This window comes from Lipophrys pholis (genome assembly GCF_963383615.2).
Source record: "Lipophrys pholis genome assembly, chromosome: 3".
Lineage (NCBI taxonomy): Eukaryota > Metazoa > Chordata > Actinopteri > Blenniiformes > Blenniidae > Lipophrys > Lipophrys pholis.
The window spans coordinates 36,013,038-36,029,204 of NC_137627.1; the positions used below are offsets into that span (position 1 = coordinate 36,013,038).

General features: G+C 47.0%; 2 protein-coding genes across 2 annotated transcripts; one reads left to right on the plus strand and one right to left on the minus strand.

The window, feature by feature from the left end:
- Positions 1 to 263: 263 nt before the first annotated feature.
- Positions 264 to 10,831, plus strand: il15l (interleukin 15, like). Its single transcript, XM_080459173.1, has 5 exons — positions 264 to 302; positions 1,833 to 2,062; positions 4,010 to 4,054; positions 7,174 to 7,302; positions 10,331 to 10,831. The coding sequence occupies exons 2-5, from the start codon at positions 1,931 to 1,933 to the stop codon at positions 10,463 to 10,465; spliced, it is 441 nt and encodes a 146-aa protein (XP_080315299.1). The 5' UTR covers positions 264 to 302; positions 1,833 to 1,930; the 3' UTR covers positions 10,466 to 10,831.
- A 2,817-nt stretch (positions 10,832 to 13,648) lies between these two features.
- Positions 13,649 to 16,112, minus strand: triap1 (TP53 regulated inhibitor of apoptosis 1). Its single transcript, XM_080459898.1, has one exon. It carries the CDS (start codon positions 14,230 to 14,232, stop codon positions 13,957 to 13,959), a length of 276 nt encoding a protein of 91 aa, XP_080316024.1. The 5' UTR covers positions 14,233 to 16,112; the 3' UTR covers positions 13,649 to 13,956.
- Between the last annotated feature and the right edge of the window lie 55 nt (positions 16,113 to 16,167).

A 16,167-nucleotide genomic window follows, 5' to 3' on the forward strand; every position in this document is an offset into this window, starting at 1 on the left:
CCTCCGATTCCGTCTCCATAGAAACGGAGGAAAATGCAACTTTGTGAAAACGCAGTTCCCAACATGCAAACTCTCGCAGGCTCCAGTGTTTCCAGTGACTGGAGTCGGGCTGATTCCAGGTTTGGACCTCAGCGGCTGATGGCGGGCGTAATGGAGGGTCTGTCACAGGGACCAGCTTTAGCCAATAGGCAGCGTCTCGCCTTTCCATTGCAGTGAATCTTTAACCCGCCGGCGTAGCGTGAGATATGACTGCTTCTACTTTCACTTTCTGCAGAGCTTGACCTGAAGCCGTCGCTGTGCAGGTAAGAGCTTCATTCACACCACATCCACACCACAGGATTCCAGCAGTTCACACACACACACACACACACACACACACACACACACACACACACACACACACACACACACACACACACACACACACACACACACACACACACACACACACACACACACACACACACACACGCGCTAACTGTTTGCTGTTGACATGTTTGGGCTCCATATCTTCACACCCGCCGTCATATGGGAGTGTTCTGCACTTATCAAGTCATAAACCAGCAAAGCACCAGAAACATTGACCAACTGGTTTTTCAATCAACAGTTACATAACTAATTGATGAAACGATGAGGAATCTGGCTGCAGGGCGTTTCATGCTGCCACCGTCCAGGACGCACCGATACCGATATGTACCGGGGACTGGAGACCGAGGGACCGAGCTGTTAATGAGTGTGTCGGTCACTTTAATCATGTTTAGCATGTAGCATATAGCATTGCTGGTGTGGGAGCCCCAAAACGCTTTAGCATGTAGCATGTAGCATTGCTGGTGTGTGAGCCCTGAAACACTTTAGCATGTAGCATGTAGCATCGCTGGTGTGTGAGCCCTGAAACAATTTAGCATGTAGCATGTAGCATTGCTGGTCTGTGAGCCCTGAAACACTTTAGCATGTAGCATTGCTGGTGTGTGATTCCAAAATGCTTTAACATGTAGCATGTAGCATCACTGGTGTGCAAGCGCCAAAATGCTTTAGCATGTAGCATTGCTGGTTTGTGAGCCCTGAAACACTTTAGCATGTAGCATGTAGCATCGCTGGTGTGTGAGCCCTGAAACACTTTAGCATGTAGCATGTAGCATCGCTGGTGTGTGAGCTCAAAATGCTTTAACATGTAGCATGTAGCATCACTGGTGCGCAAGCGCCAAAACGCTTTAGCATGTAGCATTGCTGGTTTGTGAGCCCTGAAACACTTTAGCATGTAGCATGTAGCATCGCTGGTGTGTGAGCTCAAAATGCTTTAATATGTAGCATGTAGCATCACTGGTGTGCAAGCGCCAAAATGCTTTAGCATGTAGCATTGCTGGTGTGTGAGCCCTGAAACACTTTAGCATGTTACATGTAGCACGGCCCAGAGTTCTGTGCTGAGCAATTGTCTCTGGTGATGAAGTTGCCGGTGTTGAAGTTGCTGGCAATGAAGTTCCATCAGTCGGTTTGTCGCCAAAACAAACGTCGTGTCGGGAAACAATCAGTAAATGTGAGAAGAATTTGATGGGAAAAGGTCCAAGTTTTTCAGGAAGTCAAGAAGAAGCGTGCAGCTGTCGTGTTGTTCTGCCGGATGATTAACGGAGATAGGAGGAGGAAGAGGAGGACGAGGAGGGGGGAGGGAGAGAGGGAGAGAGGGAGAAAGTGAAAAGAGGAGTGCAGGACAGAGGGGAGCGACAGAAGCTACAGGCTGAAGAGAAAGTCTCCTCGTGGGGTTTTCATGTGTTCATGATGGGCTGACGGAGATCTTCTTCTCTCTTCTCCTTCTTCTTCCTCTGTGGATCTGTGAGGCGGCGGAGCAGAAAGCGGGTGGCGGTGGACCGCCGGCGCCACCTGAGGGTGAAGATGAGGATGATGAGGGTGGGCTGATGGCCCTGCGGTCCGGGCCATGCTGAGAGCACGGGTGGCTCTCTGCGTCTTCCTGTGTGTCGTCCTGCAGTGGGTGGGCTCGGCCGACAGACGCTGCCTGCGAGATCTGCCCCTACGGATCCACGATATCTTGAAATCCGCTCCGGTGCAGGTGAGCCGCACGCCGCCAGGCCTCAGGGGGGCGCCGTCACACCGTGGAGACACAACTTTACATCCTTCAAGGGGAAAACGCATCGTTTTTTTCAGAAAACTTTCATGTTCGCACGTTCTGAAAGCCACTGTTTCTATGGAAACGGAAGAAACAATGTAGTTTTCATGTTGGGCCACTAGTGGGTGCTGTTGTTACCTTCGCCAGCGAAAGTTGGGCATCCAGCAAGGTTGACCCAGAAGGTTATATTTGCATGTATTTATTTATGGGTATATATGTATGTATGTATTTTACCAACCTTTGGCAAAAACTACTCATCAGAATTGCATGACATCTTCAGGGTTGATTTGTTTGAGTGGTTTTGCCGAAAGATTAGTAAGATATATACAACCAAACAAACCAATAAATAAATAAATACGCGCCGAAATAACTTTCTCGTCCATCCTTGGTTGGTGAAGGTAACAGCGTTTCCTCGGTGGTGTCCCGACTTCCAGTCCACTTCCTCCTGGGGCTTTTCTTTAAATCACCTTGGAGGGCTTCCAGCTCAGATGTTGGCAGGAGGAGCAGCTCTCCTCTTCAGCCTCGCCGCTCAGGACCTCCTGGACCTTCAGGCCCTTCAGGCCGTCGAGTCATAAAACTACAAATAAACTCACAGCTGTGAAACTCTTTCTGTTAGAAAGAACGGAACGTGTGTGTGTGTGTGTGTGTGTGTGTGTGTGTGTGTGTGTGTGTGTGTGTGTGTGTGTGTGTGTGTGTGTGTGTCTGTGCGCGTGCGTGCATGCGTGCGTACGTGCGTGCGTGCGTGCGTGCGTGCGTGATGTCTGCAGAACATCAAGCAGTAAAAAAAGCAGTTTCAGACTTTCTCTCACTTTTTCTCCCATTTTCTCTTCCGTCTCAGTAAAAACTCCACCAGCAGTGTTTTTAGCAGTTTTACTGCAGTTTCAAAGAAAATCCAGTTTTCATATCGTATCTCAGTTCCTGGAAAAATACATTTTCATTGCAGTTTCTTTTCTTCAACTTTAAAACTCACTGTGGTCAAACTTTACAAAAACAAACACGATTCCTTGAATTTTAATCATTTTAGACAAATTTCAAAACTTTAATCTTTCTTTGATCCCAAGTACTAATACTTACTGAAACTGAGTACAGATACAAGTACTAACCTTGAGCTACTTTCCGATATCAAGGGTTTGGATGTTTACATCCGTGACGTCCATCGAGGTCAACCAGTCCCCGCAGTCTTGACAGTAATCAGCATCTCGGATCCCGTTTCCACGGCAACGATTTCAAGTGAAAACACAAAATTTCCGTTGCCTTTTGGGTGTTCAGAACTTTACGAAAAGCTTCTCCACTCTGGAACCCGTTTCGATTCTCTACAACACCGTGCCACGTGGACGATCAGACAAAAACGATGGTTACATAAAACGGCGTTGTGTTGTGTTGTGGGCGGGGCCTTTGTCTTGTCTTTGTTCTTTAGAAACCCTCGCATGTAAGATGACTGTCTGGGAGAAATCCCTCCGCAGTATTTCAGGCATTGTCACATTATCGCAGTGTAATTTCACAGTGAGTAATACTTCGTAATCACCCGCCCTCCTCTGCCTCTGATTGGCTCATCAGCCCTCAAACTGTGCGGGTATACATAGACAGCAACCAATCAGATCAGTGAACGCAGCGATTGTGAGTCAATCAGAGGCAGGGTAGGGTGGGTCACGGATTCGTCATCCTAGGAAAAAAAACTAGTCTGTCTGGCTGATAGACATCATGGGGGATTTGGAAGTGGGTGTGTACGCAGCGCTGACTGGAGTACACACAGACACACACATTACTACACAACACTGCGCCTTCACCAAGGTGAAGGTCAAACCATCAGTCATCCACGCCAGAACGAGCGTGAGTGATTACGTCCATGTGTCTCAGGAGCTGGTTTGTTGACGTTGTCTTTCTCCACAGTGGTCAGACGGAGCGCTGTACACGCCCACCATTGAAAACTACACGGTGAGTACGTGCTCATGTGTTCATTCTTTACCTCACACTGTATTCCAGAAGATGGCGAGAAGCAAAGTGTCCATGTGCGTTTAGTTATGCCTGGTATGTTTTTGTTTCATAAAAGTTAACGTTCAGGGCTAACCGTTTCAAAATAAAACCCCAAAAAACTGTGAAAAAAAAATATCAAAGTGGATGAGAGAGGCACCTCATGGAGGAGATCAAAGGAGATCAGCATCTGTTGCCATGGAGACGCTCCCTGCTCAGTGTTTCACAGTGATGCAGCGACCTGACAGGCTAGTTAGCATCGATATGGGCTAATGGCTAATATGCTAGCAATGCTAACTCAGTTCCACAAACGAATGTGGTGTTGGTGAAGGTCTGCGCTCTACCGAGTGTAGCTCTAGTTGGTTTTTGTAATGAAACCACACACATGCAGCAGAGAACAATTGGCTCTAAACGTTAACAACGGAGGGTTAATATGGCGAGGAGATCATTAAATATTGCAGCTTGTCCAGAGTGACGATCCTCACTGACCAATCAGCAGACGGCTGCGTTGTAGCGCCGCCTTCTGGAACCGTACCGATGGTAACAATGGTAGCGATAGGGTACGGTACTGTTGGGATTTATGGAGGTTTGATTCTGCAACCCGGTTCTCCACACAGAGATCCCAGTGGGCCTGGACCTCACTTGGACCTCTGGTTCTGAGGTGGAAAACCCAAGTCCCGGATTTGGTTGGTGCGCGTGAACACGCGTCCACAAACATCTGGGCCGCGACGGCTTTATCAGCGGCACATTGAAACACATTATATGTTAGCTTCACGCTAATCTAACAATTTCTGCCCAGACAAAGCTCTTACTGTCCGGTTGCTGTGCTGGACAGCACCGTCCGTGGGGCAGTGCGGTTCTGTGAGGCTGCGGTAACGGGTCGTTACCGGGTCTGAATTCAGCGTCCTAAATTCAGAGGCCTGGCTTCAGCTGCAGGAGTGGACAGCGAGGCAGCTGAAGGAGGAGAGGAGACGCTGGCTCAGGTCTCCAGAATCCCCCAAAAAAAGGAAAAAGGAAAAGAGAAGAAGTAGTCCAAACTGTGTCCTGCTTGTCCAGCGGGCTGACGTTGGTTCGGTACCTTGGGTCCACTTGGTGCTCTCTTTACCGTCCCGAGGCAGCAGAGACGTGTGTCCCTCTCGGTGGCTGGGATGAGACAGTTGGTAGGAAAGGAGTTTCACCAAGTTGACTTTTGGATCCCTGTCTGGGTCGGGTTCAACCATTACCATTGGCTGCCAACCTGGGGGGTTGGAGACTTCCTGGGGTCTTTGCCTTGCTCCCTGCTGTTTTATGGCCTGTTCATTGTCCTGGTGTTTCTCCTCTGGGGGAGAAAATGCTTGGAGGAGTTCAATGGAATCTTTAGCCCAACAGTACTTTTGGTACTATCCACAATTCCTGTCAGTGGAAACGCACAGAAACCCATTCTATACCTTACCTCACATACCCTACTATACCTTACCATACCCTACCGTCCCGTACCCTACCGTACCGTGCCCTACTGTACCGTACCGTACCCTACCATACGGTACCTGTACCATTCCGTAGAGGCACATACTGCGCAGTGGAAATGAGGCTATATTGAACTGTCCACACAGGTCCCACATGCAGGATGTCACACACCGTGACGTTGGACACGTACAAACAGAAAGACAGTTTCTTTCAGCTCTCGACTTTTGCAGTTTTCAGATGGAATCCTTTTCTGCGACTTGTAGCTTCACGTCTACGTGTAACCACAAGGCCTGAACGCAATGAAGTGTCACCGTCTTCGCTGGATTTTGCTGTCGTGTAACCGGGGCCCCATTTGGTCGTCGCACGGTTACTGAAAGCAGCTTCGGTTTCCTCTTGGAGGTTTTCTTGGCGTTGACACAAACATGATCCGTTGGGGGAAGATGCAGTCACCTGAGTCCGTCTTTCCTGCCAGATGGAACGGTTCCAAAACAAACACTGCTGGAGTTAACGTTCAGGACTGATCACAAACCTCAGCACGTCACGGCTTTATGCTCCAGCGGCGTCTCAGTCATTGGCAGCGCCATGGGGGGGTTGGTGTGTTGCAGTGCCCCCTAGGATAGCCAAAGCATCCCCATAGCACCCCCAAGAAATATGATTTCTAAGTGGTTTATTTAAAAAAAAAGAAAATGGTGTGAAGATTATAATTTGTTGCCTGGTTAATTAATAAATACAACAATAAAACATGTATTTATGTCTCTACTAGTAACTAAAAAGCAGTGTAATGTGACTCAGCCAATCGCGGCAGTGCATGCATTCACCTTTGAACATACAACTTCCTGTCATTACCAGAGCAGTTCTCCTTGTGACTGCGTAACTTACTAATAGTAATAAAACATGGAGCGTTTTTTGCAAAACAAAAGAAAAGTGATAAAATCCAAGAAGCCTTCACTCTGAACCACAACAACTGACGTATGGTTTTATCATGGCGTCTCATGGTGACCTCTGACTCCTGGTTCTCTCTCTGCAGAGGTTATCAATCTGTCATTAGATCATTGAAGCAGATCTTGTTCTCTCAGTGGAGGTGTGGTGACTGGCAGCAGGGGTTCGTGTCTTTGTGTTTGAAATGAAAACCTGCAGTGTGTTTAGCTTCCTGCTGCTGTTGAGGCTCCATCAGTGACATTCTGCTGTTCAAGTTTCCATTCAGTGAGTTAAAGTGACCGGCTGGTAAACCTGTAATTCTTTATCACTTTGGATAAATATCTTGTGTTGTGTCACATAATAATGTTTTAAATAGTGGAGTTTTTACTGTATGTGAGCGACTGTTCGGTGCACGGTGTGGTGCGCATATTGTCGGTTGATATTTTAGATATTTCTTATTTACAGTAGATAACAAACTCGAGATCAGTAAACTCCTCAGAACCGTCCCAGAAAGATCGAGCTCCTCCAGAGCAGCAGCAGAAAAACGTATCTGGCGCCGCCGCTGGTCTCAGTGTCTGTTCGTCAGCAGACTTCTTTAGCCTCCATGACTGTTTCTGGTTGCCACTTAAAATGAGAAGAATTGTCAAAGACAAATTCAAGTTTGACTCATGTTGTTGTTGTCCCCCCCACCCCCCCGCACCACCACCACCAACCAGCAGAACTGCCCCGTCGCCACCCTCAGATGTTTCGCTGATGAGCTGAAGGTCCTGATCAAGGAGTGGGAGATCACCAACGTTCGTTTGCTCCTGAGCAGAGCCCTCAACAAAACCTCCTACAGGTTCACCCAGGTGAGGAGACGCCAGCCACGGTTTGGAGGACCAGGGGTCTGAACATGGTTTAGAGGACCAGAGGTCTGAACACTGTTTAGAGGACCAGGGGTCTGAACATGGTTTAGAGGACCAGGGGTCTGAACACGGTTTAGAGGACCGGGGGTCTGAACATGGTTTAGAGGACCAGGGGTCTGAACACGGTCTGGAGGACCAGGGGTCTGAACATGGTTTAGAGCAGTGGTCCCCAACCCCCGGGCCGCGGACCGGTACCAGTCCGTGGATCATTTGGTACCGGGCCGCACAAGAAATAAATAAGTACTTCCGTTTTACGTATCATCTGTGTCTAAACGATCTTTTATTTTGAAAAATGACCGGATTCTCTCGGTTACGTCTCAGTCACTTGAGCGCCAAAGTTTAACCTTACTTTGAACGGCCGGTTCACACCGATGTCCAGCGGAAATGTTCAATTTTCATTTCTTCTGCTAGCGTTACTGCTTTTAGTCGAATGGTGACCGTCGAAACGCTTCTCCCACTCGTTCTTTGTGCGATGATCCACTGCTCGAGATTTGGCGTTATGGTGAGTTAAAATTTTCTTTCACTCTATGTTCGTTTTTGTGGTGCATCTGTATCAGATTTGGAAACGTTAACATAGCGACCAGAGTCAGCGAGTGTTCGGCTGACGGTTCAAACTGGCAACCCCCCCCCCCCCCCCGGGCCGCGGTAAAATTATCAAGTGTTGACCGGTCCGTGGTGATAAAAAGGTTGGGGACCACTGGTTTAGAGGACCAGGGGTCTGAACACGGTTTGGAGGACCAGGGGTCTGAACATGGTTTGGAGGACCAGGGGTCTGAAAAACGAACCATGATAAACATAACAGGATGTCTCTCTGTTTCTTGGACCGACTGATCCAGACATTCTGGATCCTGATCAGCGTTAACGCGAAGCAACTTATCAACTCGGTAGTTCAACTCAACCTGCAGCTCGTTAGAAGGGCGGAATACATGATGCACCTGAACGCATCGCTCAGGACTGTCAGCTCCTGCCGTTAAAACAACAAACCTTTACTTTTAATACTGAAACAGTTCAGAGAAATTTATTTCTGAAAACATTTGAGCCAGACATAACCTTTGCAGTTTAAAAGTTTAATCGCCGCTGCGCATAAGTGAACCAGCTGTGAGGGGGCGTGGCCTGCTGTGGGGGCGTGGCCTGCAAGTTCAACAGCTTCTTCACAGAGTATGAACTGTCCTGCCGATAAAGCATTTTTTTGGGCAGCTGGCTGAACGTTTCTTCTGGTTGTTATGAGAGATGACTTTGTTGGGATTTATGGTTGGTTATTAGCATTAAATTACTCTAAGTAATAGATTACTGAAAGTAATAAATCACTGGAAGTAATTTATGAAAAATTTTAATTATTAATGGAAGTAAACGGTCATTTATTCATTAACAACTCCTAAAGTAATTGAGTAATTACTTAAAAATAAATAAATTATCAAAAAGAATTTATTAATGAAAAATTATTAATTTGCATACATTTGTTATTTGTGTATTAATAAATCGGGGCACCACCAGATAAACTGGAAACAGCTAATACCAAAATATCAGTCTCGTTTGTAAAAGGTTTATTTAAGTTAGTTAATATTTCTGCGTAAAAATATAACAATCTAAAATAAAAGGGAAGGTGTGAGATCCGAGCACAGACTGTTACAAAACAGTTAATTGTCAACAATAAATACACAATAATCACCAACAAGCATTCAATTCAGCTAACAAGGATGTTTTAACAGATATATGTTTAATAGATCTTATCCATTAAACAGCAAATGTACAAAAAATGTACTATGTACAAAGAGAGAGATTGTGTGTGTGTGTGGGGGGGGGGGGTCTGGAGTGATGAGGGTAATGACATCGAATGTCTACCAGGTGGAGGCAGACGTCCGCGGGTCAATGTGAGTGGGTGTAATGACCTGGAACTGGTGGATGAGTTGGGATCCTCATCCAAGATGGCAGCTCTGATGCGGTTTCAAAGAGCCAAAATGGCAGCCCCGTTGCGCTCTGCGGAGCAGCGTTACCGTGGCAATTGGGGGACGCTTTCCGAGGTCACGTGACGACCGGACGACGCTGTCAGTCCGGTTCTGAGCCGGAGTTCTAACTGCATGTCGGAACATGCAGTCAGAACTCTGGTGATCTGTCGTTAGCGGCACAAATTAGCTGTTCGGGTGCTAAAGGCGGCTATGTGTGTTGAGCTTATCTGGAGCAGATAAGACGCGCGGCAGCGGACGCGGGGCGTGCACGAACAGGGTTAATGAGAGAGAGAAAGAGGAGGAGGGAGGAGTTCTGGCACGGTTCTGCTAACACGAGAGTCCAGCAGTTATCAACAGGAGCTGGGTCAGCATCAGACCGTCTCAGCTTCTGATAGCTGCAGGATAACTCCTGGATGCTCGCGCGTGTACGGTGATTTGCGCAAATGACTATCTATGCGCGGCACAAACTGCTTGGAAACGGAGGAGGGGGTCAGCGTCCCAGAGTCTCACAAGCATAAAACAAAACACACAGCGATATCAACAGAACATCATTCTACCTATTCTGCCCAGACACCGCCTCTTACTGGTCAGAAGGGGCAACGAGCCTCCGTTGCCGGAGAAAATCCTTTGATTTGCGGCCGCGGGCAGGTTTTCGTGTCCCGGGGACAGGAAGACCGGAGTTGCGTTTTGCGGCGTGGAACACGGGGGGGTCCGCAAACGCACTGTGAGTTACCTGGCACTCCTTGTGTGGGTGCAGAAGCGAGCTTCAGGTTAGCAGGCACGGCTGGAGGGGAGAGAAGTTGGCTTGCAGCTGTGTGGGTCCTGTTGAAGGAAAAGAAAAGACGAACAAAGTACGTTTCCACGGCTTCTCCAGCTCGTCTTTTCCAGTGGTGACCACATGTTTCTTTGTTCTCAAACAAACCCCCCGCCCCCCGTCCTTTGTCCGGAGTGGGGGTGAGCATGGTGGTCTAGGCCCAACAACTTTGTGTTTGAGAAATGATGTTCTGTGTCTCCTGTTTCCACAGCCTGACGCCGACTGTCTTCACTGCGAACTGCTGCAGGAGACGAACCCAAAAACCTTCCTGTACAAACTGCTGGAGGTGGTGGAGAAGATGAACACTCAGTTCTGCGGGCGGAAAAAGAGAGCGAGTCCTCGCTGACGGGAGGCGGCAGACGAGGCGACGCGAGGCGAGGCGAGGCGAGGCGACGCGAGGCGAGGCGACGCGAGGCGAGGCGACGCGAGGCAGGAGCTCCGGCCTCCAACCGGATCCTGAACAGAGCGCTGAAACACAGTGGGGGGTCTCAGTGGACCGGTTCGGAGGTCTGGACGGGATTTCTCTTCCCAAGGTAACTCTGGTTTTCTCTGGAGAGAACTCTGGAGCCTCGCCTGGGGGTGGAACCTCACCCGGGGGCGGAGCCTCATCCGGGGGCGGAGCCTCATCCGGGGGCGGGGCCTCAAAAGAAGTGTAAGTAAAGGAAGCTCTGCTCCAAACCTCTGAGCTGTAATAAAGTGAACCTGAGTGATCACAGTGCTTCACTATATACTGACCATCAATCAATATCGTAGAATCTCACCAAGTTGCACATTGACAGAGTCACAAGTTGCTGCAGCGTTGCTTCCTGGCTTTGGTTGCAGCAACAGTGTTGCTTTTTCCCTGGATGATGTTTGAATTCTTCATGTTGCTCCTCCTGGTAAAGTCAGCTGCTCTGCAGGGTTTCTGATTGGCCAGATGCTGCAAGCTCCGCCCCTTTTATGTGACCGCACACTGATCCTGAATTGAAACCGGGTTGAATCCTGGTAGATTCAGCCCGGATCAGGTCTGCAGACGCTTTTTGACTCGTTTACACAAAGTTTCACATGAAAGTGTTTCATTTCACAAAAGTTTCACATTTCCATGGCAACGTTCTGAAAACTATGTCCGCCTCCATGGAAACGGGGAAAATGCATATTTTGTGAAATGGTGCGTATGAGCAACCAGACCGCTTTTCCCTCGCGGGGATGATCTGGTGACGCCCCCACCCAGGAGCCAATCAGCTCACAGTGTTTCTGTTCCCTCCCTGTGGAGAGGCTCAGCTCAGAGAGGGGTAGATGTTTCCAGCTGTGGGGTAATCATCCTCACGTCTCCACCGCAGCTTCACAAGATTCCAGGAGAGTGTTGACATCAAACAGTTTAACTGTGAGGCTCCAATTCCATGACATACACAAAACCTTCCTAATGTTTTGGGGGTTTGTTTCCATGACAACGGCGCTCAGAGTCACTGAAACAAAACTTTTAGAAAAAGCTCCGTTTCCTTGGAAATGGGAGACGCTGGTCCTGGTCCTGGTCCTGGTCCTGGTCCTGGTCTTGGTCTTGGTCTTGGTCTTGGTCCTGGTCCTGGTCCTGGTCCAAACCCTGGTTCTAGTCACCACATTGGTAGTAACTAGTAGTTCAGCACATGCTAAGTAGAACCAATCAGAACAATGTTTCCATCGTGGTGTCATAACTCCCAGTAAATTTTCTCCTGGATTTGGTACTTTTATTTTGACAGTTACTGTAATAACAATCCGACTTGGTGGTCTGGCCACTAGAATGTTCTGCTGTTATTCATGTTTAGAGCTCATTGTTCTTTGCTGTGCGTGCGTGCGTGCGTGCGTGCGTGCGTGCGTGCGTGCGTGCGTGCGTGCGTGCGTGCGTGCGTGCGTGCGTGCGTGCGTGCGTGCGTGCATGCTTTCAGTACTAAAATAACTCCGAGTGGACCAACATGAAACCTACAGTATTTCTGCCGTTTCCGTGGAAACGGACATTGTTTTCTGAACAAAGCGGTCTGAATGGGTCAGGAAGCAGACCAACGTCTTCAGCACCTCCAGGATTCCAGCAGAAGTTCCTCCGATCGGTCAACAGTTTGTAACGTGGAAATGTCAGAACCAGTGACACTCTGGAGTCGTTCTGGACGAATGGAAACAGACGCCAGCGTCTCCGTCGTAAAAACATGACAGACTCCTCGTAGGAAATTACAAAATAGGATCATGGTGCTTTAAAGAGCAGAAGCAGATGTTTGTATGTGATTGAAAGCATCTCCAGTGTGGTGGCGGCCGGCGGGCCAACAGGAAGTAGGAGGAATCTCAGCCTGAGATTCTGGATCGGCTGGTTTGTTCTCAGGATATTTTCACCCGGAGATCAAACCTCACATGTTTTTAACGACTTGAATTCCGAGTTAATCGCCGCAGTGACTTTCAGCTTCTCTGCTTTTTATTAAGAGGTTTTTTTTACCTCACTGAGGCGACACAAGATCTCGTTGACGCGACGGTTCAAGTGAAAACGCCGTGTTTTTTGTTGTTTTCGTTTTAGAAGAGTTTTGCATTCACAAGGCAACGTTCTGGAAAACGATGTGTTTCCATGCAAATAGCAGAAACACTGAAAACTAGAACTACACTTGGTAGAGTGCAGAACTTCACCAACGCCACATTTGTCACCATGGAAACCAGTGGATTACAAAGTTATTGATCCACCTTCCATCATCTGTCATGGTCGTTTGAGTTTCCTCCATGTTGCCACTGTTTGACTCTGATATAAACACTTTTTACAATTTCTGTGTGACCCCCCCCCCCTGACATTTGACCCCCAACTGCTCACTAGGCTGATGACGTAACTGCATCATGTGACCAATCAGAGGATAGGGAATTGGAAGATAAACAGTTTGCCGTTGGTTTGACATAAATCAGGTTAAAACTGATCACGTTATGATGAAAAGACTGTTTTTGACCTTTTGCCTCTCCTCCGCTTTGTACGGGACATTTTTTTGGAATTTAATCAGAATTAGTTTGTCGTTAACATCCTAAAGTCTAATCGATCGGTCCTCGGATGATGACAAATCGTCCCTCAAGATTTCATGCAATTCAGGCGAGTAGTTTTTGTGAAAAATTGGTAAAATACATACACAGATCAAAACATCACCTTCACTCCGCTTTCGTTGTAGTCTTCATGTTGGGCCACTAGTTGGTGCTGATCCACAGCCAAAGTGTTTCTGTAGAAACGTCTCGGTTCTGATTCTGAAGTTAAACAATTCAAAAGCAGCATTTATGAGTCAGTGGAGTTTTTTGTTCTTTTTAGTGGAATTTGTGACTGAGACTCTTCACTACTTTGCATAAAATACCTGCAATCATACACTCATTCTGACACCCCTGCCTGCAACTAATGATTTTCTTTCTTTAAAAAAAACGGCTGTTTTTTAGTGATCCGTCTTATTTTCTTTTGTATATTTAACAATGAGCTGTTTTATTCAACTATTCGTTAAAATACTCGATTACTAAAACAGTCGATGGCTGCAGCCCGAGTAGTTTGAGAAAATACGACACAAAATGCGAGTCTTTACCACCTTTAATTCCACATTTGTCACATAGAAAGCAAAGCGTGGCAGTGTGGACTCCGGGGCATTTCCTCCCAATCAGCACTGCGGTGAAAGTTGAAGAGTTCCGACGCCGAGTCGTCTCTCAACGTTTCAGCAGCTGGAATCGTCTCTCGCTCCGCCGAGGTGTTTCAGTTTCATTCAGTTCCTCCTTCAAAGGAATAAAAACCTGGATTTAAATCCACTCAGTCATGCAGATGAGGGCGCTCTGCGCATGCGCCAGGTGAGCGCGGCGGAGGGATCTGCGTGCCACTGCACGAGGCCGTCAGCTCTCCGGCTGCTCCTGGCTGCTGGGGCCGCTGCTGGGACCCTGGTTGCCCCCCTGGTCGGAGCCCTTGTCGGGGCCCATGAAGTCCACGCCGTCCACCGGGATCTCCTTGTCCCGGATGGCCTTCTGCACGCAGCGCTGGTACAGGCGGAAGCTCTCCGTGCACGGGTCGCCGCTGCGGTCGCCCTTCAGGAACTTCTCGGCGAACCAGCGGTTGAAACACTGGTCGTACTCCCGCTTCAGGTCGGTGCACGCCTCCCCGACGCTGTTCATGTCGGCTGCGGGAGGAAAGACGCACTGGGACGCCGAGAAATGGAGGATTGACGCCAGTGCAGATGCGCACTGCGTCAGCTTCCGCCAGCAGAGTCACGTGACCTGCTGCTCCTGAGGATATGATGTCCACGAGGAGGTGTCACTCCGCTGGGGATTCATGGACCTAGTACTTACTATTCGAAGAACTCCCATTTTCCACTTTAAATCGCTTGGTCTGTGACAAGGCGCAGAGATTACTGTCCGAGGCTCCCGCTGGGAGCACGGACACAAAAAGAGCATCAAAACGTGTGGAACGTTTGGGATTCGGTGGCTCCGCCTTTTAAATCGCAAAAAACAGTGAAAAATGTCCCATATAAAGCAGATGGGAGAGGCACCGCGTGGTGGAGATGAAAGGAGATCAGCGTCTGTTGCCATGGAGACGCTGAGATCAAATGAGAGATAGGCACACAAATCCTCTGGAATGTTCGAGTTTTACTTGATATTGAATTTATTTATTATAGCCTCTTCATTTTCTATCTGTTTATATATATATGCTAGTATATTTTCTATAAAGACAGAAAAAAACCAACCCTCCCGTTTCCAAGTTGGGAAATCGTTGCCATGATGATCAAAGGAAGTTTCAGGACACTCAAGGTCACTGGACAATGAACATTTTAAAAAAACACTCCTGTCGAGCCGGGAACTTCGAGCCTCAACAAATTCCTGCTTTTTTTTTTTTTTTGCTTTATTTCTATTGCAAGTTTTTCATGAATACTTGTTGACAACAACAATTCCTTGTACATAAAAAAAACAAACAACATAAAACAAAACAAGGACAACAGAGTATGGTGGTATTATTTACATTTTCTAGGGACGGGGTGTCGAGTGTGGAGAGTTTGTTTCTTCCTCTGTCACATGTTCTGTCTTTATGGTTGGAATCTGGAACAGGGTCATTTGTATCATTGAACTCGTCAGTAGGGCCAGTATTCATGTATCATATATATATATATATGAGTTAATATACCGTATATCCATGTAGTTCTAAGACATTCTTAATCCTTAACTGTTTGTTTTTTGTTTTTTTAAATTGGTTTATTTTTATCTCTTATTTTTATTAGCTCGGTACATCAAAATCCAGCCTCCATTTCTGCGAGTATTTAATGAACTTGTCTGTATTAAAGTTCAGTGAGAATGTGAACTTTTCCATGCTGAGTATTTCTGCCGCGGCTCCTATTGGAGCCAGTCCTCCTCAGAGATGGAGATTTTAGCTTCTTTCTCCCATCTGGATTTTATATAAAGAGTTGAGATGTTATCTGATGATTGTAAGCTTGAGTAGATTCTGGCAAAGATCTTCCTGTGGATCTTGGATACACCAATCATAATATCAATTAGGTCTGTCTCACAGTCTTTCTTCAATTTTAGGTGTTGTTGTTGAAGTATGTTCTAAGTTGGAGGTATCTAAAAAAAGTCTTTTCTTTCTAGATAGTATTTGTCTTAATATTCTGGAACCAATCCATTGTACACATCTTTATCAGAAACAAATTCAATGGTTCGATGACACTGAGATATATTTTTACATTGAGAACTGGGAAAAGTTCCCCAGTTTCCTTTGTAAAAAAATATATCTGAGGACTGTCTCCCCTCCTATGTGTCTTTGATTTCTGTGAGTTTCACTACCAAATTGACAGAAGTGGTTAAAATCATCAACCACATCCTTCATATTATTAATAGTATTTTCCTCTATTGAGACAAAAACTTGGGATAATTAATGCTTGTTGATCCTTTTCTGATAATGCTATTTAATATGTTCCACATGCCCTTGGTATTGTTTGGTTATTGAGATTTTTAAAGGAATGTGAATCTAAAATTCAAGTAAAATCATCTAATAAATGTAATTTTGTAGTTCTAGTTGGTCTTTCATGTTATTGTAACAATGCATTTTGTCATTTACGTTTC